The sequence below is a fragment of the Bufo gargarizans genome, chromosome 7 (genome assembly GCF_014858855.1).
Source record: "Bufo gargarizans isolate SCDJY-AF-19 chromosome 7, ASM1485885v1, whole genome shotgun sequence".
Taxonomy (NCBI): Eukaryota; Metazoa; Chordata; class Amphibia; order Anura; family Bufonidae; genus Bufo; species Bufo gargarizans.
This window is the reverse complement of record NC_058086.1, coordinates 96,327,073-96,351,206: the sequence shown is the minus strand read 5'-3', so window position 1 is coordinate 96,351,206 and position 24,134 is coordinate 96,327,073. Positions and strand designations below refer to the sequence as shown.

Below are 24,134 nucleotides of genomic sequence, written 5' to 3'. Positions count from 1 at the left end.
GCGAGACGCGAGATTTCAGTCAGAGCCGGCCTGCGCATCGCCGGCCAGCAAAAGTTAAAGCATAATTTCGTCATCAGCCTGCCAGTTGCTGGCAGGCTGATGATTTTCAAAAAATCTAATCAGAAGCCATCTAACATTATCGCCATCTATCTTTATATTTATAAATATAATGTGTTAAATGGCTTCTCTGCTCTTCTGTTGGTCCTTTTCGTCGGGTGGTTCCAGCAGAGGAGCAGACATATCAGTGAGTACACACCAAACACTACACTTAGCCCCAGATCACCCCCCATCACCCCAATTAACCCCTTGATCACCCCTGTCAATCACCTAGTGTAATGGAAAAAAGTGATTAGTGTAAACTGTCACAATTTTTTTCCCAATGGTATTGACTAATAGTTTTAGGATAGTTTAGGCCCCTTGGTTAGGTAATTAGCGATCGTTTAGCGCCCAGCCCACCGCACCGCAGTCACTGATTAGAGTACCGCTAATCAGCATTTGTACTGTTATAGTATCTGTAAGTGATCAGAACTGATCACAGTCAGATCTATAATAGTATTCGTGTCACCTTAGCTCGCCCTCCACCCAAAACGCAGTGTTTGCCCGATCAGGCCTGATCGGTCGCCTACACGTGCGTTAACCCACGCCCGCCCTGCAGCAGTGACCCAAAATTATTATTTTTTTTATCACTGCACAATCACTTTACAAGCGCTGCGGCGATAAAAAAAAATCAGTTTTGATATTTTTGATCAATCGCAGTGGCCTCCGGTACTTCGCTAGCCTCCCATTTGTAAGACAGGCTTGCTTTTTTCTTGGGTAGTCTCAGGGAATACCCCCTAAATTTAGTAGTCCAAATGGCAAAATAAGGGGTATTCTTCTGAAGAGGCCTACAGGCTTCTGACCCAATCGGATGAGGAATGGGAACCCTCATCTGACGAATCCAGCGGGTCAGAATATAAACTTATAGATAGCAGTGGCAGTCTGACCCAAAGTTCGGACAAGGAGGTTGTTGCTAGACCACAGGTTGAGCAGGATCTGCTTCAAGGGCAGCAGAGTGGGGCTGGCGCTGTCGGATTACGTGGTGAGGCATACACCAGCAGCCCATCCTGGACCTAGTACTAGCACTGCCATAGAACATTGTGAAGTGGCGAGCACCAGAAGGGCAGTTGAAGCTGGTACGGTGGCATGTGCAGTAGCTCCCCCGTCGCAGCCACAGCACAGACAGGCCCGTAGAGCCCCTAAAGTCCCTGAGGTGTTGGCAAACCCTGATTGGCAGCCCCCAACTTCAGCCGCACCAGTAGTTCCCCCTTTAACCACCCAGTCTGGAGTTTGGGTTGAGACCGCTCAGATCGGTTCGGCACTGGGGTTTTTAGAGCTGTTCTTGACTGCAGAGCTGTTGGACTTAGTTGTGGCAGAAACAAATCGATATGCCGCTCAATTTATAGCCGCCAACCCGGGAAGCTTTTATGCCCAGTCTTTCTGGTGGAAATGTCGCGGATGGTGTAACAGAAAACAAGAAGTTACAAATAAGGATCTGACTGGCTTGATCCGAAACTAAGGTAAATAAGGGAGACCCCTATTTAAACCCTAAAACTCTCCCTGTCTTCTCAGCCCATGCAAAGATCTCTATGATAGAAAATTGCATGCCCTCGTGCCTCGACTGTATGGCACCTGAACACCCTATAATAGTGAGGGGACACGACCACCGGCTCCCTACACCTAATACGGAGGGAGTCAGGGTCACCTAGGATCAAGCAAAAAGGAAAACACAAATTAATGAACAGACTTATCTGTAGAAGCATAAGTTGCAGCATCGATCATGTACACACTCCAGGAAGTTGTATAAACCGCAAAGTGATGCAGTATGGGAGCGGATTTAAAGGGATGCAATCAGTGCAACTAGATGACAGCTGAGAGAGGGAAACAAGATGACAAAATGAAAGCAAAACAAAAGAACCTCAAGCAGAAGGTTCTGAAGAACGTCTGTCAGAGCTTCTCAGATGTCTGGCAGTGACAGGAAACCCGTCCATGTTTCCAAAATTAAAACTTTTCTGGGACTTCTCCTCAACATGGGCCTAACAAAAAAGCATGAATTGCGGTCATATTGGTCCACAAACCCAATTCATCACATGCCCATGTTCTCTGCTGCCATGTCCAGGACACGATTTGAGACCATCCTGCGTTTCCTGCACTTTAGCAACAACAGTACCTCCCGTCCCAGAGGCCAACCAGCTTTTGACCGGCTCCACAAAATTCGGCCCCTCATAGACCACTTCAACAACAAATTTGCAGATTTGTATACCCCAGAGCAAAACATCTGTGTAGATGAGTCCCTTATACATTTTACCGGGCGCCTTGGCTTCAAACAATACATCCCAAGCAAGCGCACCCGGTATGGGAACAAATTGTATAAGTTATGTGAAAGGGCCACAGGTCATACCCACAAATTTCAGATCCATGAGGGTAAAAATCAGACCCTGGAGCCGGTCGGTTGCCCTGACTACCTGGGGAGCAGTGGGAAGACAGTCTGGGACTTGGTGTCACCCTTATTTGGCAAGGGGTACCATCTTTATGTGGACAATTTCTACACGAGTGTGCCCCTCTTCAGGCATTTGTTCCTGGAACTGCTGTGGCACCGCACGACCTAGTCGCCGGGGTAACGAGCCCCAACGGCTCGTTACCACCCGTCTTGCAAGGGGGGAGAGGGCTGCCTTGTGTAACCAAGAACTGCTCGCGGTGAAATGGAGAGACAAGCGTGACGTTTACATGCTCTCCTCCATTCACGCAGATACGACAATACAAATTGAACAAGCAACCAGTGTCATTGAAAAGCCCCTCTGTGTCCACGACTATAATTCGCTCATGGGAGGGGAGGACTTCAATGACCAGATGTTGGCTCCTTATTTAGTGTCCCGCCGCACCAGACGCTGGTATAAGAAGGTGGCTGTATATAATAGTTTTGTTCTCTACAGTAAGGCTGGGAGAACAAGATCCTTCCTCAAATTTCAGGAAGAGATCATCGAGGAGATTCCGTGGCCCCAACCACCAGTGTAATGAGCCATCTACACGAGCGACATTTCCCCAGCGTCGTTGCCGGTACCTCAAACCAACCGCCACCCCCAAAAAAAAAATTTGGTGTCTGTAGCAGAAGTCGAATAAGGCGTGACACCCGCTATTTCTGTCCTGACCACCCTGCCATATGCTTAGGGGAGTGTTTCCGGAAGTATCACACACAGGTACACTTAGCATACGGATTGCATCTCACAGGACAGGCACACAGTGCTATTAGGGCCCATTCACACAGAGCTGCTGCAAACCTCTCCTTTCACCTGGGATAAAGTGCATAATGTACTTCGCCACATCTCTGGGCGATTTGCGATTTGCACATTGTTCCATGGGTAAGGAGAGGTTTGTCCTACAAAGGTAAAAAAAAAAAATAAAATAAATAAAAAAATCACCGGTAAGCAAAAAAGTTAATGTTCCGTTCAAATGTTATTATAAAGTTAATAAATTTATTGCGTTGCGGCCTGGTTTTTTTCTTTTTTGTTTTTTTTACCTTCCAGGTGGACCAACCGATCGACTAGCTGCAGCACTGATGTGCATTCTGACAGAAGCATTGCGCTGCTGTCAGATTACACAAAAGTCGGTGTATGCAGTGCTGCAAGACAAGATTTCTCCTCTGCAGTAAAAGATATGATTGCCGAGGCATATGAGCTGAGGGGGCGGCGGTGTTCATATGCTTAGGCAAACACTTTGTATATAAAAACACTAAACAAAAAGAAAACCCAGCAATGATTTATTCATCCACATCGATTGATGTGAATGGAGAAATCGGGTTTGACAGGGCATACGAGCCAAGTGGGTTTGGATGTTGGGCGGAGCTCCTATGTCCTGGCAGACACCTTCCCCCTCCTCTTTTTTTGCGGCATAGATTTTTTTCATCCACATTGATCGATGCGAATAAAGAAATCTGTGCCGTTCAGTTTTTCTTTCAGCCCAGAGGCTGAACGGAAAAAAATATATCTCATTACCCGTATGCTCAATATAACGAGAATAGCAGAAACTCCTAATGCTGGCCATACATGTAATGATTGCGGAGACCCTTAAATGCCAGGGCAGTACAAACACCCCAAAAATGACCCCATTTTCGAAAGAAGACACCCCAAGGTATTCGCTAAGGGGCATATTGAATCCATTAAAGATTTACATTTTTGTCCCAAGTTAGCGAAAAGGGAGACTTTGTGAGAAAAAAATAAATAAATCAATTTCCGCTAACTTGTACCAAAAAAAAAAAAAAAATTCTATGAACTCGCCATGCCCCTCATTGAATACCTTGGGGTATCTTCTTTCCAAAATGGGGTTACATGTGGGGTATTTATACTGCCCTGGCATTTTAGGGGCCCTAAAGCGTGAGAAGTCTGGGATCCAAATGTCTAAAAATGCCGTCCTAAAAGGAATTTGGGCCCTTTGCACATCTAGGCTGCAAAAAAGTGTCACATGTGGCATCGCCGTACTCAGGAGAAGTTGGGCAATGTGTTTTGGGGGGTGTAATTTTACATATACCCATGCTGGGTGAGAGAAATATCTTGGCAAAAGACAACTTTTCCCATTTTTTTTTTAATACAAAGTTGGCATTTGACCAAGATATTTATCTCACCCAGCATGGGTATATGTAAAATGACACCCGAAAACACATTGCCCAACTTCTCCTGAGTACGGCGATACCACATATGTGACACTTTTTTGCAGCCTAGGTGGGCATAGGGGCCCACATTCCAAAGAGCCCCTTTAGGATTTCACAGGGCATTTTTTACACATTTTGATTTCAAACTACTTCTCACACATTAGCGCCCCTAAAATGCCAGAGCAGTATAACTACCCCACAAGTGACCCCATTTTGGAAAGAAGACACCCCAAGGAATTTCGTGATGGGCATAGTGAGTTCATGGGAGTTTTTTTTTGTCACAAGTTAGTGGAATATAAGACTTTATAAGGAAAAAAAAAATCAAAATTTTCCGCTAACGTGTGACAAAAAATAAAAAGTTATATGAACTCACTATGCCTATCAGCGAATACCTTAGAGTGTCCACTTTCCGAAATGGGGTCATTTGTGGGGTTTTTCTACTGTCTGGGCATTGTAGAACCTCAGGAAACATGACAGGTGTTCAGAAAGTCAGAGCTGCTTCAAAAAGCGGAAACTCACATTTTTGTACCATAGTTTGTAAACGCTATAAACTTTTACCCAAACATTTTTTTTTTTTAAATCAAATACATGTAGAATAAATATAGGGAAAAATCTATATATAGATGTCATTAAAAAAAAAAACAATTTTACAATTGAAATTGAAAAATGTAATTTTTTAGCAAAAATGTCGGTAAATTTCGATTAATAACAAAAAAAGAAAAAATGTCAGCAGCAATGAAATACCACCAAATGAAAGCTCTATTAGTGAGAAGAAAAGAAGGTAAAATTCATTTGGGTGGTAAGTTGCATGACCGCGCAATAGACCGTGAAAGTAATGTAGAGTGTAGTGTAGAATGGTAAAAAGTGGTCTGGTCATTAAGGGTGTTTAAGCTAGGGGAGCTGAGGTGGTTAATAAAGGTGAGGTAGTCTAGACTTTTTTGACCTAAGCGACTTCTCTTCTCAGTGACAATACCTCCTCCTGCACTGAAGGTCCTTTCTGACAGGACATTTGATGCGGGGCAGGACAGAAGTTCTATCGCAAATTGGGATAGCTCAGGCCACAGGTCAAGCCTGCACACCTAGTAGTCAAGGGGTTCATCGCTCCCCAGAGTGTCGATATCTGCAGTTAAGGCGAGGTAGTCTGCTACCTGTCCGTCGAGTTGTTCTCTGAGGGTGGACCCCGAGGGGCTGTGGCGATGCGTAGGACTTAAAAAGCTCTGCATGTCCTCCATCAACAACACGTCTGTAAAGTGTCCTGTCCTTGCCGGCGTGGTCATGGTAGGAGGAGGATTACTTTCACCTCTTCCCCTGTTAGATTCCTGTTGTGCTGTGTAAAGCATACTTTTTAACTTGTTTTGGAACTGCTGCCTCTTTCCCGACTTCCGGAAATTCGGTAACATTTTCAGGCACTTTCTGCTTATACCGGGGGTCTAGTAGCGTGGCTACCCAGTACAGGTAGATCTCCTTCAGTCTTTTTATACGAGGGTCCCTCAACAGGCACGACAGCATGAAAGACCCCATTTGCACAAGGTTGGATGCCGAGCTACTCATGTCCCGTTCCTCGTCCTCACTGATCTCACTGAAGGTCTGTTCTTCCCCCTAGCGACTTACAACACCGCGGGTACCAGATAGGTGAAAACGAGCACCCTGGGATGCCTGCTGTGGTTGGTCTTCCTCCTCCTCAAAGCCACATTCCTCCTCTGACTCTTCTTCCAGCGTTGCCGCAGGTCCAGCAGGCGATGCTGATAAGGCTGTTTCTGGTGGTGGTGGAGACCACAACTCTTCCTCTTCCTGCTCATCTACGGCCTGATCCAGCACTCTTCGCAGGGCACGCTCCAGGAAGAAAACAAATGGGATGATGTCGCTGATGGTGCCTTTGGTGCGACTGACTAGGTTTGTCACCTCCTCAAAAGGACGCATGAGCCTACAAGCATTGCGCATGAGCGTCCAGTAACGTGGCAAAAAAATACCCAGCTCCGCAGAGGCTGTCCTAGAACCCCTGTCATACAAATAGCTGTTGACGGCTTTTTCTTGTTGGAGCAGGCGGTTGAACATTAGGAGTGTTGAATTCCAATGTGTCAGGCTGTCGCAAATCAAGCGCCTCACTGGCATGTTGTTTCGCTGCTGAATATCTGAAAAGTGCCCCATGGCCGTGTAGGAACGCCTGAAATGGCCACACACCTTCCTGGCCTGCTTGAGGACGTCCTGTAAGCCTGGGTACTTATGCACAAAGCGTTGTACGATCAGATTACACACATGTGCCATGCACGGCACATGTGTCAATTTGCCCAAATTAAATGCCACCAACAAATTGCTTCCGTTGTCACACACCACTTTGCCGATCTCCAGTTGAGTCAGCCACTGATCCACCTGTGCGTTCAGGGCGGACAGGAGTGCTGGTCCGGTGTGACTCTGCTTTCAGGCAAGTCAACCCCAAGACGGCGTGACACTGTCGTATCCGGGATGTGGAATAGCCCCTGGGGAGCTGGGGGGTGCAGTTGATGTGGAGCAAGACGCAGCAGCAGAAGAGGACTCAGCCGAGGTTAGCGAAGAGGATGGAGCAGAAGGAGTAGAGGAGGTGGCAGCAGGCCTGCCTGCAAGTAATGGCGGTGTCACCAACTCCTCTGCAGAGCCACGCATTCCATGCTTGGCAGCCATCAGCAGGTTTACACTGCGATATACACTCACCTAAAGAATTATTAGGAACACCTGTTCTATTTCTCATTAATTGATTATCTAGTCAACCGATCACATGGCAGTTGCTTCAATGCATGGAGGGTTGTGGTACTGGTCAAGACAATCTCCTGAACTCCAAACTGAATGTCAGAATGGGAAAGAAAAGTGATTTAAGCAATTTTGAGTATGGCATGGTTGTTGGTGCCAGACTGGCCGGTCTGAGTATTTCACAATCTGCTGTTACTGGGATTTTCACGCACAACCATTTCTAGGGTTTACAAAGAATTGTGTGAAAAGGGAAAAACATCCAGCATGCGGCAGTCCTGTGGGCAAAAATGCCTTGTTGATGCTAGAGGTCAGAGGAGAATGGGCCGACTGATTCAAGCTGATAGAAGAGCAACGTTAACCGAAATAACCACTCGTTACAACCGAGGTATTGTCACGACCATGGTCATGGTCGTGACTCAGAATCCGCATGCAGTTTCCTGCGGTTTGGTTTTATTGTCAACCACATGGTGAGGGCTGCTGGAATGTTGCCTCACGTGTGGTTGCCGCTGGTAACATGATTGTACTTGGCAATATAGCAGCCTGAGCTGTTGCTAGGCAGCTTGCTGTCAAGTGCATGCGGTTACACCTGGTTGGGTGTGTGTATGTATGTATGCACTTCGTATGTCTGGTGTGCACGGGGTTTATTGTGTGTATTCCCCTTTTAGTTGCTGTCTTCCCTTCCCTGGTGTGTGAAGGGTTAATTCCCTTCCTAGTCTGTGAGCATTGGGTGCGTCTGCGTGGGTGTGGCTACATGGGCTATTTAACCTCAGTTGAGACCTGAGTTCTGAGGGGTACTCCAGCCTTGTAGTAAGCTGGAGGCACTCTCCTGGTCCCATCTACTATCTGCCAATGAGGGCCACCCTTGTGGTCATAAATTGTGATACAATATGTTTTGTGATGTTAAGTTTATGTCTATGTGGTGTCTGTTATTATTGCAGCTATGGTTCTGGGTCCTTGTGTGTTTATGTGTGCTGTGTCCTTTTATGTTTGTGTGTGGACAGCCAGCACTTGTGTCCAGGGATCCAGTCAGTGTATCTGTGGCAGGTAGAGGTGGAAGTCTTTCACTCTCCTGCCATATCCATAGTCTGTTTATGGTTATATCCCATTGCAACTCGGCCAGTTTAGACTCCTGTTTCTCCGCATCCAGGAGGAACAGGTGGTCTACCCAGCTCCCAGTTCAGGGATCGGCGGAGGGTGAGTAGGGATCCGAGGTTCCTGAGCATGGGCCCTCCTACCTTCAAGGTCAGCTCATGCAGCTAGGAGTTAGGGTCGGATTAGGGATGCGTTAGGTGACCTGCTCCCTTATTCTGTTGTCCTGGCCGAGTAGCCACTAACATCTCATGGCATCACACGGCTGAGGGTTTTCCCCATCCTAAGCCGTGACAGGTATGCAGCAAAGCATTTGTGAAGCCACAACACGCACAACCTTGAGTCGGATGGGCTACAACAGCAGAATACCCCACCGGGTACCACTCATCTCCACTACAAATAGGAAAAAGAGGCTACAATTTCAACGAGCTCACCAAAATTGGACTGTTGAAGACTGGAAAAATGTTGCCTGGTATGATGAGTCTCGATTTCTGTTGAGACATTCAAATGGTAGAGTCCAAATTTGGCATAAACAGAATAAGAACATGTATCCATCATGCCTTGTTACCACTGTGCAGGCTGGTGGTGGTGGTGTAATGGTGTGGGGGATGTTTCTTGGGCACACTTTAGGCCCCTTAGTGCCAATTGGCCATCATTTAAATGCCACGGGCTACCTGAGCAGTTCTGAAGGCAAAAGGGGGTCCAACACCGCATTAGTATGGTGTTCCTAATAATTCTTTAGGTGAGTGTACCTGCCCTGACCGTGTTTTGCAGACCAGGTATCAGTGATCAGATGGACCCTTGCCCCAACACTGTGTCAGACATGCCATGACTTCATTTTCCACAATAGAGTACAGGTTGGGGATTGCCTTTTGTGAAAAGAAATTTCAGCCGGGTACCTTCCACTGCGGTGTCCCAATAGCTAAAAAATTTTTTGAAAGCCTCAGACTCCACCAGCTTGTATGGTAAAAGCTGGCGGGCTAAGAGTTCCGACAAGCCAGCTGTCAGACGCCGGGCAAGGGGGTGTGACATTGGCTTCTTACGCTCAAAGATTTCCTTGACAGACACCTGACTGTGGGCAGATGAGCAGAAACTGCTCAAGGCGGAGTGGCGGGTGGTTGAGAGGGGGCAAGGAGGATAGCAGTGGTTGACATGGCTGAAGATGCTGGACCAGGAGGAGGATGGTGGCTTTGAGTTTGTGTGTTGCTTGTACTCGTCATGTGTTGATCCCATAGGTGTTTGTGATGTGAGATCATGTGCCTTCGCAAAGCAGTTGTACCTAGGTGGGTGTTGGACTTGCCACAACTCAGTTTCTTTTGGCACAGGTTGCAAATGGCATCACTGTTATCAGAGGCAGACACACAAAAAAAAAATGCCACACTGCTGAGCTTTGCAATGACGGCATTCTGGTGGTGCCAACAGCATGCGTTGATTGGCGTGCTGTCTGGCGGCTGATCCCGGGTGCCGATGCGTGCGTTGATTGGAGTTCCGTCTGGCTGACCCTGGGTGCCGATACATGCTGTCTGACTGTGTCGGTAGCTCCTTGAGACGACCTCCCCCTGCTTCCAACTCGTCTGAGCTGGAGGAGGATGGTGCGTCAAGGTTCTGAGCGGAAGCTGTAGAAGATTGGGTGTCCTGTGTTAGCCAGTCAAATATGTCCTCAGAACTTTTCGAGTTCAGGGTATGTGGCCTCTGAACACTGGGCATTATTCTAGGTCCAAAGGAAATCACAGCACCACGACCACGACTGCCCCTGCGGGGTGGCCTGCCTCTGCCTGTAATTTTTTTTAAAATTAGTTGTACTATGCGTGCAAGCTACTGTGACACCAGATATAAGTGGTGGCACTGTGCACTGGCAGTAGTTGGCACAGTACACGTTGACTCGGTAGGCGTGACAAACACGCTTGCAGCCAAGTAACTGCAATTATATTAGTGTCAACATTTTTATTTTTCTAAATGTAATCTACCGTGACACCAGATATGAGTGGTGGCACCGTGCACTGGCAGTAGTTGGCACAGTACACGCTGACACTGTAGGCCTGACAAACACACTTGCAGCCAAGTAACTGCAATTACATTACAGTCAAAATTGCATTTTTTTTTTTTTTATGTAATCTTCTGTGGCACCAGATATGAGTGGTGTCACTGTGCACTGGCAGTAGTTGGCTGTCAGGGAACCAGGGGAGCCATTTTGCATCGGGTTTGCAGGCGCGATTGACGGGCACAGATAGCTCCTCCTCTTCCTCCTGACAGGACACCTGACGTCAATGTGGCCAGTGAGCCTGCCCGAGTCGGACGCCGGGTGCGCCTGAGCGGTACACAAGCCACACGCACCTGCACGGGGATACAAGCGTAGTGCACATGCACTATTCCAGACCACAGAGGCTACTCAGGCTGGGGGAGGGCTTCACCCTCCGTCACCACCCTCAGCCTTATGTTTGGCTTCTGACTAAGGAAGCCTCCTGGTTGCCCGGCAACCGGGGGGGGGGGGGGGGGCGGTCCTGTGTACTCCACCACCTCCCGACCGCCTAACGCACCGATACGTCCGGGATGTGGTTGATTTGTTCCTCCTGGACGCATCTGCGCATCATCTCGCGAGACGCGAGATTACGTCACAGCCGGCCCGCGCATGCGCATCGCGGGCCGGCATTTCGCAGCAAAGTATTTCGTCAGCAACCTGCCGGCCACGATCATTGGCTGGAAAGTTGCTGATTTTTAAAAAAACAATCAGCAGCCATTTAACCCATCATATTTGTAAATATGATAGGGTTATATGGCTGTTGTGCTCCTCTGCTCCTTCTTTTAGTCGGTTGGTTCCAACAGAGGAGCACACATCACTGTGAGTACCCACTACACCACACTTAGCCCCCAGATCACCCCTATTAACCCTTTGATCACCCCTGTCAATCACTAGTGAAAGGAAAAAAGTGATCAGTGCAAACTGTCACTTTTTTTTTCACTGGTATTGACCGTTAGGTTTTAGGTATAGTTTAGGCCCCTTGGTTAGGTAGTTTAGGGATCAGTTAGCGCCCATCCCACTGCACCGCAGTCCGTTATTCGCTGATTAGCGTATCGCTAATCAGCATTTGTACTTTTATAGTATCTGGAAGTGATCAAAACTGATCACGGTCAGATCTATAATTGTATTAGTGTCACTTGAATTCTCCCTCCACCCAAAACGCAGTGTTTGCCCGATCAGGCCTGATCGGTCGCCCACACGTGCGTTCACCCACGCCCGCCCCACCGCAGTGACAAAAAAAAATTTTTTTTGATCGCTGCACAATCACTTTACACGCACTGCGGCGATGAAAAAAAAAAATCAGTTTTGATATTTTTTATCAACCGCAGCGGCCTCCCCTTTGTAAGACAGGCTTGCTTTTTTTTTCTTGTGTAGTCTCAGGGAATACCCCTAAATTTAATTGCCCACATGTCAAACAGGGGGTATTCTTCTGAAGAGGCCTACAGGCTTCTGACCCAGTCGGATGAGGAGTGGGAACCCTCATCTGATGAATCTAGCGGGTCAGAATACGAACCTGTAGAAAGCAGTGGCTCTCTGACCCAAAGTTCGGACGAGGAGGCTGAGGTCCCTGAAAGCACCAGGCATACCCGGCCCTGTGTCGCTAGACCGCAGGATCCGCATCAAGAGCAGCAGAGGGGGGCTGGTGCTGTTGGATTACGTGGTGAGGCATACACCAGCAGCCCAGCCCTTCCTGGACCTAGTACCAGCACTGCCGTAGAACATGGTGAAGTAGCGAGCACCAGAAGGGCAGTTGAAGCTGGTACGGTGGCACGTGCAGTAGTGACCCCGTCGCAGCCACCACAAAGACGTGCCCGTAGAGCCCCTAGAATCCCAGAGGTGCTGGCAAACCCTGATTGGCAGTCCCCAACTTGAGCCGCACCTGTAGTTCCCCCTTTCACCGCCCAGTCTGGAGTTCGGGTTGAGACAGCTCAGATCGGTTCGGCCCTGGGATTTTTTGAGCTGTTCTTGACTGCGGAGCTCTTAGACTTAGTTGTGGCAGAGACAAACCGGTATGCCACACAATTTATAACCGCTGACCCGGGAAGCTTTTATGCCCAGCCTTTCCGGTGGAAACCAGTCCAAGTATCCGAAATTAAAACTTTTTGGGGCCTCCTCCTCAACATGGGTCTAACTAAAAAGCATGAATTGTGGTCATATTGGTCCACGAACCCAATTCATCACATGCCCATGTTCTCTGCTGCTATGTCCAGGACACGATTTGAGACCATCCTGCGTTTCCTGCACTTTAGTGATAACAGCACCTCCCGTCCCAGAGGCCACCCTGCTTTTGACCGGCTCCACAAAATTCGGCCCCTCAGACCATTTCAACCTGAAATTTGCAGATATGTATACCCCAGAGCAAAACATCTGCATAGACGAGTCCCTTATACATTTTACCGGGCGCCTTGGCTTCAAACAATACATCCCAAGCAAGTGCGCCCGGTATGGGGTCAAATTGTATAAGCTCTGTGAAAGGGCCACAGGCTATACACACAAATTTCGTGTCTATGAGGGAAAAGATCAGACCCTGGAGCCGGTCGGTTGCCCTGACTACCTGGGGAGCAGTGGGAAGATAGTCTGGGACTTGGTGTCACCCTTATTCGGCAAGGGGTACCATCTCAGTAAAAGACAACTTTTCCCATTTTTATTATACAAAGTTGTCATTTTACAGAGATATTTCGCTCATCCAGCATGGGTATATGTAAAAATACACAGTCATAGAAGGAATGCTGACTGTCACTGATGGGACCATTTCCTTGACTTAAAAGCCTAGAATGAGCAGGAATTTAAGTGTATAAATGACATACAGATTTTTTTTTTTTCCCATAAAACTATCTTTAGGATTTCACAGGGCATTTTTACGCATTTGGATTCCGTGAGAGGTATGGCGAGTTCATTTAAGATTTAATTTTTTGTCACAAGTTAGTGGAATATGATACTTTGTAAGAAAAACCACAAAAAACGAAAAAAAAAAAAATAATCTTCTATGAACTCGACATGCCCCTCAAAAGTGATCTTTATAGCGCCACAGCGATTTTACGGTGTTTCTGCAGTGATCAGAAAAAAATAATTCTGTCACTGCGGTGGGGTGGACTGAACGCAAGTGTGCGCACAAGATCAGGCCTGATCGGGCCAACACATTGCCGGTGCAAAACGCATACGGACGTCTGAATGGAGCCTTACAGATCAATGACAGGGGGGTGATCAGGGGTTAATAAGTGTCGGGGGGGGGGGGGGGGGGGTGTAGTGTAGTGTGGTGATTGGTGATACTTACAGAGCTGCCTGTGTCCTCTGGTGGTCGATCCAAGCAAAAGGGACCACCAGAGGACCAGGTAGCAGGTATATTAGACTGTGTTAACAAAACAGCGTCTAATATACCTTTTTAACATCTCTAAGCAGCAGCAGGGTGAGAACTCTGAAAGCGCGCAAAGACGGCCCACACTTTCTGCTGCAGCTCTGACATATCGGGGTATTTCTTCAGGAACCTCCGCACCAAGTTTAGGACATGCGCCAGGCAAGGGATGTGCATCAAACCTGCTAGGCCTAAAGCTGCTGTCGCTTCCCCCTGGCTATGCTAAAGTTGGTGGTGCAGGTGTTACGCTGACCGGATGAGGAAACGGTAGAGGAGGAAGCAAAATAGAAGGAGGAGGCAACAGGAAGCAACAAGAAATGTCCAGCAATCCTCGATGGCGGAAGGATATGCGCCAAACCATTTTCTGCCTCAGGCCCAGCTGCCACTGCATTTACCCAGTGTTCAGTTAGGGAGATATAATGTCCCTGCCCGTGCTTACTGGTTCACGTATCAGTGGTTATGTGGACCTTGCCAGTGCACACCTGATTTTGTCCGCCACTTGGTTGTGCAGGGCAGGGATGGCCTGCCTAGAAAAGTAGTGGTGGCTGGGAACCATGTACTGTGGGACAGCCACCGCCATAAGGCTTTTAAAAGTCTCTGTCTCCACCAGACAGAATGAAAGCATTTCAAAGGCCAGGAATTTTGAAATGCTGGCATTCAGAGCCAGGGATCGTGCGTGGGTAGGGGGTACTTCTATCTCTACAGTGTTTGGGGGACAACTGAACACTTCCATGGGACAGTGTGGAGATGATCAGCGACATTGCTGGGGGCGTTGCGGTCACATCCTCTGTTTGCCGGCAGAAAGGCGGCCCTGTTGCTCGAGGGGGAAGGGGGAAGGCTGAAACCGCAGCAGAAGAGGGAGCAGGGGGAGCCTCAGCTCTTTCATGGTTTTTCCAGTGTGTACTTCACTCGCAGCTGGTGCTTTACATTTAGATGCCTGGTCATGCAGGTGGTGCTCAGGTTTAGAACATTTATGCCTCACTTCAGGGTCTGACTGCACACCGTGCAAACAACTCACATCTTGTTGTCAGCACATTGTCTGAAAACTGACACACCAGAGAACTCTTTGGAGCTGGGTTTGGTGTGCTCAGTCACTGGGCGCGGTGGGCAGTAGCAGGCATACTGGTTTGGGGCCGGACGCTCTGCTTTTGCATCCTGCTCCCTCTTTTGCTGTGCGGCTGCTGCTGCATGACCACCAGCTCTTCATCCGAACTGCACACGTCACTCTAGTGACCTTGATTACATTTGGGGTTTAGGACTTCATCATCCTCCATATCATCTTCCACCCACTCCTTGCCGTGACTTGTATTAGTTTCCTCGACATAATAAATGCAATTTGCTTAACCACTTCAACCCCGCTAGCTGAAACCCCCTTCATGACCAGAGCACTTTTTACACTTCTGCACTACACTACTTTCACCGTTTATCGCTCGGTCATGCAACTTACCACCCAAATGAATTTTACCTCCTTTTCTTCTCACTAATAGAGCTTTCATTTGGTGGTATTTCATTGCTGCTGACATTTTTACTTTTTTTGTTATTAATCAAAATGTAACGATTTTTTTTGCAAAAAAATGACATTTTTCTTGCAAAAAAATGACATTTTTCACTTTCAGCTGTAAAATTTTGCAAAAAAAACGACATCCATATATAAATTTTTTCACTAAATTTATTGTTCTAAATGTCTTTAATACAAAAAAAATGTTTGGGCAAAAAAAAAATGGTTTGGGTAAAAGTTATAGTGTTTACAAACTATGGTACAAAAATGTGAATTTCCGCTTTTTGAAGCAGCTCTGACTTTCTGAGCACCTGTCATGTTTCCTGAGGTTCTACAATGCCCAGACAGTAGAAAAACCCCACAAATGACCCCATTTCGGAAAGTAGACACCCTAAGGTATTCGCTGATGGGCATAGTGAGTTCATAGAACTTTTTATTTTTTGTCACAAGTTAGCGGAAAATGATGATTTTCTCATAAGTCTCATATTCCACTAACTTGCGACAAAAAATAGAAAAATTCTAGGAACTCGGCATGCCCCTCACGGAATACCTTGGGGTGTCTTCTTTCCAAAATGGGGTCACTTGTGGGGTAGTTATACTGCCCTGGCAATTTAGGGGCCCAAATGTGTGAGAAGTACCTTGCAATCAAAATGTGTAAAAAAATAGCCTGCGAAATCCGAAAGGTGCACTTTGGAATATGTGCCCCTTTGCCCACCTTGGCTGCAAAAAAGTGTCACATCTGGTATCGCCGTACTCAGGAGAAGTTGCGGAATGTATTTTGAGGTGTCATTTTACATATACCCATGCTGGGTGAGAGTAATATCTTGGCAAAAGACAACTTTTCCCATTTTTTTTTATACAAAGTTGGCATTTGACCAAGATATTTATCTCACTCAGCATGGGTATATGTAAAATGACACCCCAAAACACATTCCCCAACTTCTCCTGAGTACGGCGATACTAGATGTGTGACACTTTTTTGCAGCCTAGATGCGCAAAGGTGCCCAAATTCCTTTTAGGAGGGCATTTTTAGACATTTGGATCCCAGACTTCTTCTCACGCTTTCGGGCCCCTAAAAAGCCAGGGCAGTATAAATACCCCACATGTGACCCCACTTTGGAAAGAAGACACCCCAAGGTATTCAATGAGGGGCCTGGCGAGTTCATCAAATTTTTTTTTTTTTGCATAAGTTAGCGGAAATTGATTTTTTTTTTCTCACAAAGTCTCACTTTCCGCTAACTTAGGACAAAAATTTAAATCTTTCATGGACTCAATATGCCCCTCACGGAATACCTTGGGGTGTCTTCTTTCCGAAATGGGGTCACATGTGGGGTATTTATACTGCCCTGGCTTTTTAGGGGCCCTAAAGCGTGAGAAGAAGTCTGGAATATAAATGTCTAAAAATGTTTACGCATTTGGATTCCGTGAGGGGTATGGTGAGATCATGTGAGATTTTATTTTTTGACACAAGTTAGTGGAATATGAGACTTAGTTAGAAAAAATAAACAAAAAAAATATATATATTTCCGCTAACTTGGGCCAAAAAAATGTCTGAATGGAGCCATACGGGGGGGGGGGGGGGGGGTGATCAATGACAGGGGGGTGATCACCCATATAGACTCCCTGATCACCCCCCTGGTAAGGCTCCATTCAGACGTCCGTATGATTTTTACGGATCCACTGATACATGGATCGGACCCGCAAAACACATGCGGACGTCTGAATGGAGCCTTACAGGGGGGTGATCAATGACAGGGGGTGATCAGGGAGTGTATATGGGTGATCACCCGCCTGTCATTGATCACCCCCCTGTAAGGCTCCATTCAGACGTTCGTATGATTTTACCGATCCATGGATACAAGGATCGGATCCGCAAAACACATGCGGACGTCTGAATGGAGCCTTACAGGGGGGTGATCAATGACAGGGGGTGATCAGGGAGTGTATATGGGTGATCACCCCCCTGTCATTGATCACCCCCCTGTAAGGCTCCATTCAGACGTTCGTATGATTTTTACGGATCCATGGATACATGGATCGGATCCGCAAAACACATGCGGACGTCTGAATGGAGCCTTACAGGGGGGTGATCAATGACAGGGGGTGATCAGGGAGTGTATATGGGTGATCACCCCTCTGTCATTGATCACCCCCCTGTAAGACTCCATTCAGACGTCCGCATGTGTTTTGCGGATGCGATCCATGTATCCGTAAAAATCATACGGACGTCTGGACGGAGCCTGACAGGGGGGTGATAAATGACAGGGGGTGATCAGGGAATCTATATGGGTGATCACCCGCCTGTCATTGATCACCCCCCTGTAAGGCTCCATTCAGACGTCCGTATGTGTTTTGCGGATCCGATCCATGTATCCGTGGATCTGTAAAAATCATACGGACGTCTGAACGGAGCATGACAGGCGGGTGATCAATGACAGGGGGGTGATCAGGGAGTCTATATGGGGTGATCAGGGGTTAATAAGTGTCGGGGGGGGGGGTGTAGTGTAGTGTTTGGTGCTACTTTACACATCTACCTGTGTGCTCTGGCGGTCGATCCAAACAAAAGGGACCACCAGAGGACCAGGTATCAGGTATATTAGACGCTGTTATCAAAACAGCGTCTGATATACCTGTTAGGGGTTAAAAAAAAATCAGATCTCCAGCCTGCCAGCGAGCGATCGCCGCTGGCAGGCTGGAGATCAACTCTCTTATCTTCCGTTCCTGTGAGCGGGGCGCGCCTGCGTGCGTTCACAGGAAATCTCGGGTATCGCGGGAGGACGCGTATATGCGTCCACCCAGAATAGCAGGACCGCCGGCAGGACGCAATCCTGCGTACGGCGGTCCTGGAGCGGTTAAATGACAACCCCATTAAATCAGACACTTATTCCTGTACTGCACTGTTGAAGATGGACATCAAGGAACTCAATGAGCCTATACAAAATTGTGTTACTAGTACAACCAGCCCAGGTTAACGGAACCAACTCTGGTTCCTTTTCCTTTCCTTTTTTGTATTTGTGAGAATGATTCCCTATGAAATGCCACTGTGCTTGTTTTCTCTCTATTTTTTCTTCTCTAGGCATAACCTATAAGTAACTTACCTTGATGTAATGCACAAGGGAATTGGCAAAGAATCGACACAGCTTAACAGTTTTCTGGAATAATCTTTGGTCAGTACTTTCCTAGGCAAAACAAAAAAGGCTTTGTGTGAGCTAAGTTAGGGTCTATACACACATTAACATTTGCATGCAGCCTTTACAACAACACTTGACGTTGTATGGTGCCTCTGTAACGTAATAGCGTTTCCTAGAAGCAAGTAAAATTGCATTCAATAGAGAGGGAAAACCATGCTTTCTCATGGATTAAAAAAATATTTAGTGTAAATTCAGAGGCACAAGTAGATACAGTCTAAGGCAACATGGGCTTGTATTAAAGGGAACCTGTCACCATGAATATGCAATTTAAGCTACAGGTAGCATATTATAGAGTAGGAGGAGATGAGCAGAATAGTATATAGTTTTATAGGAGAAAAAAATCAGTATGTCATTTATACACTAAAATTCCTGCTCATTCTAGGCTTTTAAGTCAAGGAAATGGTCCCATCAGTGACAGTCAGCCTTCCTTCTATGACTGTGAATACAGAGTCCGTCACCGATGGCATCACCTTCTTGACTTCAAAGCCCAAAATGAGCAGGAATTTAAATGCATGAAATATAGGTTAGGCTACTTTCACACCTGCGTTCAGGTGTTCGCTCGTGAGCTCCGTTTGAAGGGGCTCACAAGCGGCCCTGAACGCAGCCGTCTGGCCCTAATGCATTCTCAGTGGAGGCGGATCCACTGAGAATGCATCCGTCTGCCAGCGCTCAGCCTCCGCTCAGTGAGCGGACACCTGAACGCTGCAAGCAGCGTTCGGGTGTCCGCCTGGCCGTGCGGAAGCGAGCGGATCCATCCAGACTTATAATGGAAGTCAATGGGGACGTATCTGCTTGAAGATGACACCATATGGCTCAATCTTCAAGTGGATCCGTCCCCCATTGACTTTCAATGTAAAGTCTGAACGGATCCGCTCAGGCTACTTTCATACTTTCTAAGTTATAATGCAGACGGATCCGTTCTGAACGGATGCAAACGTCTGCATTATAGGAGCGGATCCGTCTGATGAAACATCAGACGGACCCGCTCTGAACGCTAGTGTGAAAGAAGCCTTATCCTGAATCTTTTTCTCCAAAACTAAATACTAATCTGCTTAGCTCCTCCTACTCTATAACATGCTGCCTGTAGTTCAAACAAAAGTTCCCTTTAGGAAATTGTACCACATAGATCTGTAAAATGGAGGATTAAGTCCAAACCCTGCTATAATACCATATTGCCTCCAATAATGGATATTAAATAGGTGTACATTTATAAAAATGTCCTTAAGGCCCCATTCACACGTCAGTAATTTTGTTCTGCATTTTGCGGAACAGAATTGCGGACCCATTCATTTCTATGGGGCAGATACGGAATTTGTGGACCCGCTCCTCACCTACATCGCAATCCTCTTCATCCTGTCGGCTATGCTGTGAACTTGCGCGCATAGCGTGAGGTCACAGAGCGCCCTCACGCTGTGTGCAGCATTCCGAGCCGACAGCCGAGGACCAGGAAGTGGTGAGTACAGAGCCTTCATCGCTTCCTGGTCCAACAGTACTAAAGAGCGCTTCCATAATGGAAGCGGTCATTAGTATTCGCCCCATAAGACGCAGGGGCATTTATCCCCCACCCTTTTTTTGGGTGGGGATGCGTATTATGGGGCGAAAAATACGGTAAATTAGAGAATATCACACCACATCACAACTGTCATTTATTAAGACCAGCGTTTTAGACACCAGTCTTAATAACGTTATGCGCTGGATATATGCCGAAGTTATGCAGAGTAAATGACTCCCAAAGAAAATCAAGTGTGGTAAGGTGCATATGAATGTCTATCTCTCCATTCACTTTTATGGGTCAGCTGGGTACAGCACTCAACATACCTTTGAGGCCAGAATACTACAGTATGTCAGCGCTACACACTTGTCAAGATGTCAAAGATGACTAAATAGTGGCCAAGAATAGCTGGCAATTAGAAAGTTAAGTAATCTTTATAATGTTATTTTACTAAGCTCAGAGAACCCCTTTAATAATCATCTGACAATGTCATATCAGTGCAGTTCATCCACATTTTTCTGATGGCATTTAGGTCCACCGTAGAACTTCATCATGTTGTTTCTGGGAAGACATATGCAAATCAGTCCAGAAAGCAAGGATCTATTATAAGTGGGAGTAAGCAACATAATGGCTGACGAATAAGTACCTGAAAGTACATTGTGTATTCTGATTACACAGAATTATCCTGACTGAAAAAAGGTCACACTTATTTTTTTACCTGTGTTCCTGCATGTTTCATTTGCTCTGCCAGATGTAAGCATGACTGGAATGACTGCAGAATGTCATCACACAAGGATCTTATAATGTCATCATGATGCAGGTGACCTTTTACCAACGTGTGATGTTTGAGGGTCTGTCTAAAAAATTAGGATATAGCTGTTATGCATGTTTTTCAAGAATACACTGGGCTGGGGGGGGAATTTCTCATGAGGGGAATATTTGAAGTCAGTTTAGCGTTAGTACTTTGCATCAAATGCATCAACTGTTGCATACTGTATGTTAAATTGGCACATCATTAAACCTAATGGCAGGTTTACACAGCCAGAGGAGCAAACAATTATTGATAAGGAAGCATTTCTTCCAAAAAACAGGCTGCTTGGTGAAGATAGCTGAAGAGCTGCATTTACATGCAGTGATCACCTCCACTCTATGAGAATGAGAGATTGCAGTAGCTTATACAGCTGCATTGTTTCTGGGAAACAAAGTGCTGTTTAGACCGCACGATCTGCTGCCAAGAAACAATTTACTTGCCTGCACAAATGACAGTTTCACTCATTCATCAGGTGATTAAATGGCACTTTAGACAGCAGGTAGATTGTCAAGAATGAACATTCGTAGGAAAGTTTGTCCCTGATAATATGCCCGACAAATCAGGACATTTAGACCCAGCATAACCGTTTTGTCTGGAAATGATAGCTTTTTTTTTTTTATGTCTCATTAACATAACTAATCATACCCACTTTCCCAGTCATTTTTCAAAACTAGAGTGAGTGGTGTAGAAATACATAAAGTTACAACATTTTGGCGCATGTCAGCATGAAAAGTCGCAAAGCCCTACTTTTAAAAAAAAATTTGAATCCAGAATTCAGAAGAAGTACAGGGTGTAAAAAATGTCCTCTTTTGTGTACAAAATAACACAAAATGAGGAATTTAAAAGGGTTTTAATATAAGGCTGGATGCAAACTGCTATTAAACCTGTGTCAAAATGTGCAGTTACTGCATTACATAATGTACCAGGGTGGCAAACTACAGTGAGATATGCAGCACCATAACCAGATGTCTCTTCTGACCTCACATCACAAATAAAAATCCATAATATATTAACATATAAAGATCTTTAAGGTGGTTGTACCATGACAACAACTTATCCCTTATCCATGGTATACAGATTTTATGTGGCTCTCTTTGGTAGCCCCAGAGTGGAATCGAGCGGCAGACACACTTGCATGACTGCAGCTCAATTCAAACAGGGGACACTGACCCTCATCCTAGTGAAAGCCAGATCCCCTCCAATCAGACACTTATTCCCTATCCTGTGAATTGGGATAAGTTGTAGTTGGACAACCCCTTTAACCCTTTCTACCACTGCCATACATGTACAACACTGGAGCCATATGAAAACATAGTGCCTGCTCGGCCGTGCAGCGGCCCCATGGCCGGCAGGTCTCTGCTGTTTCAAACAAAGATTTAAAGGGGTTGTCCAAGTTATATTTATTGATGACCTATCCTCAGGATAGGTCATCAATATCAGATCGGCGGGGTCCGACACCCAACACCCCCTCCGATCAGCTGTTTGAAGAGAAGGCTTGCGCGGTGTCAGCGCTGCCTCCTCTTCACTGTTTACCTTCTAGCCGTTGCATCTGCAGTGGTGAGCAGGTGTAATTACACCCAAGCTTTCCTATTGAAATGAATGGGACGGCTTTGTTGTAATTACACCTGCTCACCACTGCAGATGCAACGGCTAGAAGATAAACAGTGAAGAGGAGACAGCGCCGACACCGCGCACGCCTTCTCTTCAAAACAGCTGATCGGAGGGGGTGCCGGATGTTGGACCCCCTCTGATCTGATATTGATTACCTATCCTGAGGATAGGTCATCAATAAATATTACTTGGACAACCCCTTTAAAGTAATTAAGTGTGATCACGGCATCTAAAGGCTAAAAATAAAACGAAGCGTGTGCTGCCGGGCTTCTTACCGGTATCAATGAAGCAACAAAACCATAAAAAAGTAAAGTAAATAAATAAAAAGTAAAAAAAAATATATATAAAAAATGTAAAATCACCCCCCCCTTCCGTACAATAATAAAATAAATACATAAATAACAAAAAAATGTAAAACACCATGTGCATCACCAAGTCATAAAAAGCTAGTATTAAAATATAAAAATAAAAAATTTCCAATACCGCAAATGTCTTCTCTTACCCCCCAAAAATGCAATAAAATGGGATGAAAACAATTCACACAAAATGGTATTAATAAAATCTACAGATCGTTCCCAAAAATATGAGCCCCCAAACAGCTCAGTAGATAAAGCTATAAAAAATAGTTATGGGAGTCAGAATATGGGGATGTAAATTTTTTTACACCATTTAAACATAAAAAACCTATACATATGTAGTATTGTTGTAATCGTACTGAGCCAGAGAATGAAGGGCATGGGCCAGTATTTCCACAAAGGGATCGCCATAGGGACAAAACCTGTAAAACTGGAGGAATTAATATTGCCAATTCCCCCCCCATTTGGAATATTTTTACTGTTTTCCACTAAATTGTATGCCATATTAAATGGTTGCATTACAAAGTACAACTTGTCCCACAACAAATAAGCCCTCATATAGATATGTGAACAGAAAAATGAAACCGTTATGGTTCAAGGAAGATGGGTAAGAAAAATTCACACAAAAATGAAAAAAAAAAAAGAGGTTAAAGAGGTAGTCTACTTAGATAAAGTTACCCTCTATCTACAGGATAGAATGCTGGGTGTACAGTCGTGGCCAAAAGTTTTGAGAATGACACAAATATTAGTTTTCACAAAGTTTGCTGCTAAACTGCTTTTAGATCTTTGTTTCAGTTGTTTCTGTGATGTAGTGAAATATAATTACACGCACTTCATACGTTTCAAAGGATTTTATCGACAATTACATGACATTTATGCAAAGAGTCAGTATCTGCAGTGTTGGCCCTTCTTTTTCAGGACCTCTGCTCTCAATCAACTTCTGGGCCAATTCCTGACTGATAGCAACCCATTCTTTCATAATCACTTCTTGTAGTTTGTCAGAATTAGTGGGTTTTTGTTTGTCCACCCGCCTCTTGAGGATTGACCACAAGTTCTCAATGGGATTAAGATCTGGGGAGTTTCCAGGCCATGGACCCAAAATGTCAATGTTTTGGTCCCCCGCGCCACTTAGTTATCACTTTTGCCTTATGGCACGGTGCTCCATCGTGCTGGAAAATGCATTGTTCTTTACCAAACTGTTGGATTGGTGGAAGAAGTTGCTGTTGGAGGGCGTTTTGGTACCATTCTTTATTCATTGCTGTGTTTTGGAGCAAAATTGTGAGTGAGCCCACTCCCATGGATGAGAAAC

General features: G+C 45.9%; 1 protein-coding gene across 4 annotated transcripts in view; it reads right to left on the bottom strand.

The window, feature by feature from the left end:
- Window positions 1-24,134, bottom strand: part of C7H1orf112 (chromosome 7 C1orf112 homolog) — a 674,745-nt gene that overhangs the window by 554,916 nt on the left and 95,695 nt on the right. For all 4 annotated transcript variants that reach the window (XR_006390915.1, XM_044302156.1, XM_044302158.1 and 1 more), the window contains 2 exons: window positions 20,766-20,904; window positions 18,463-18,543 (listed from right to left, as the gene is read on the bottom strand). Coding sequence is in view for 3 of the 4 variants with exons in the window: in XM_044302156.1 (XP_044158091.1) it covers window positions 18,463-18,543; window positions 20,766-20,904 (220 nt within the window). In the remaining variant the exon portion in view is untranslated. The remainder of the gene's footprint in view (window positions 1-18,462; window positions 18,544-20,765; window positions 20,905-24,134) is intronic.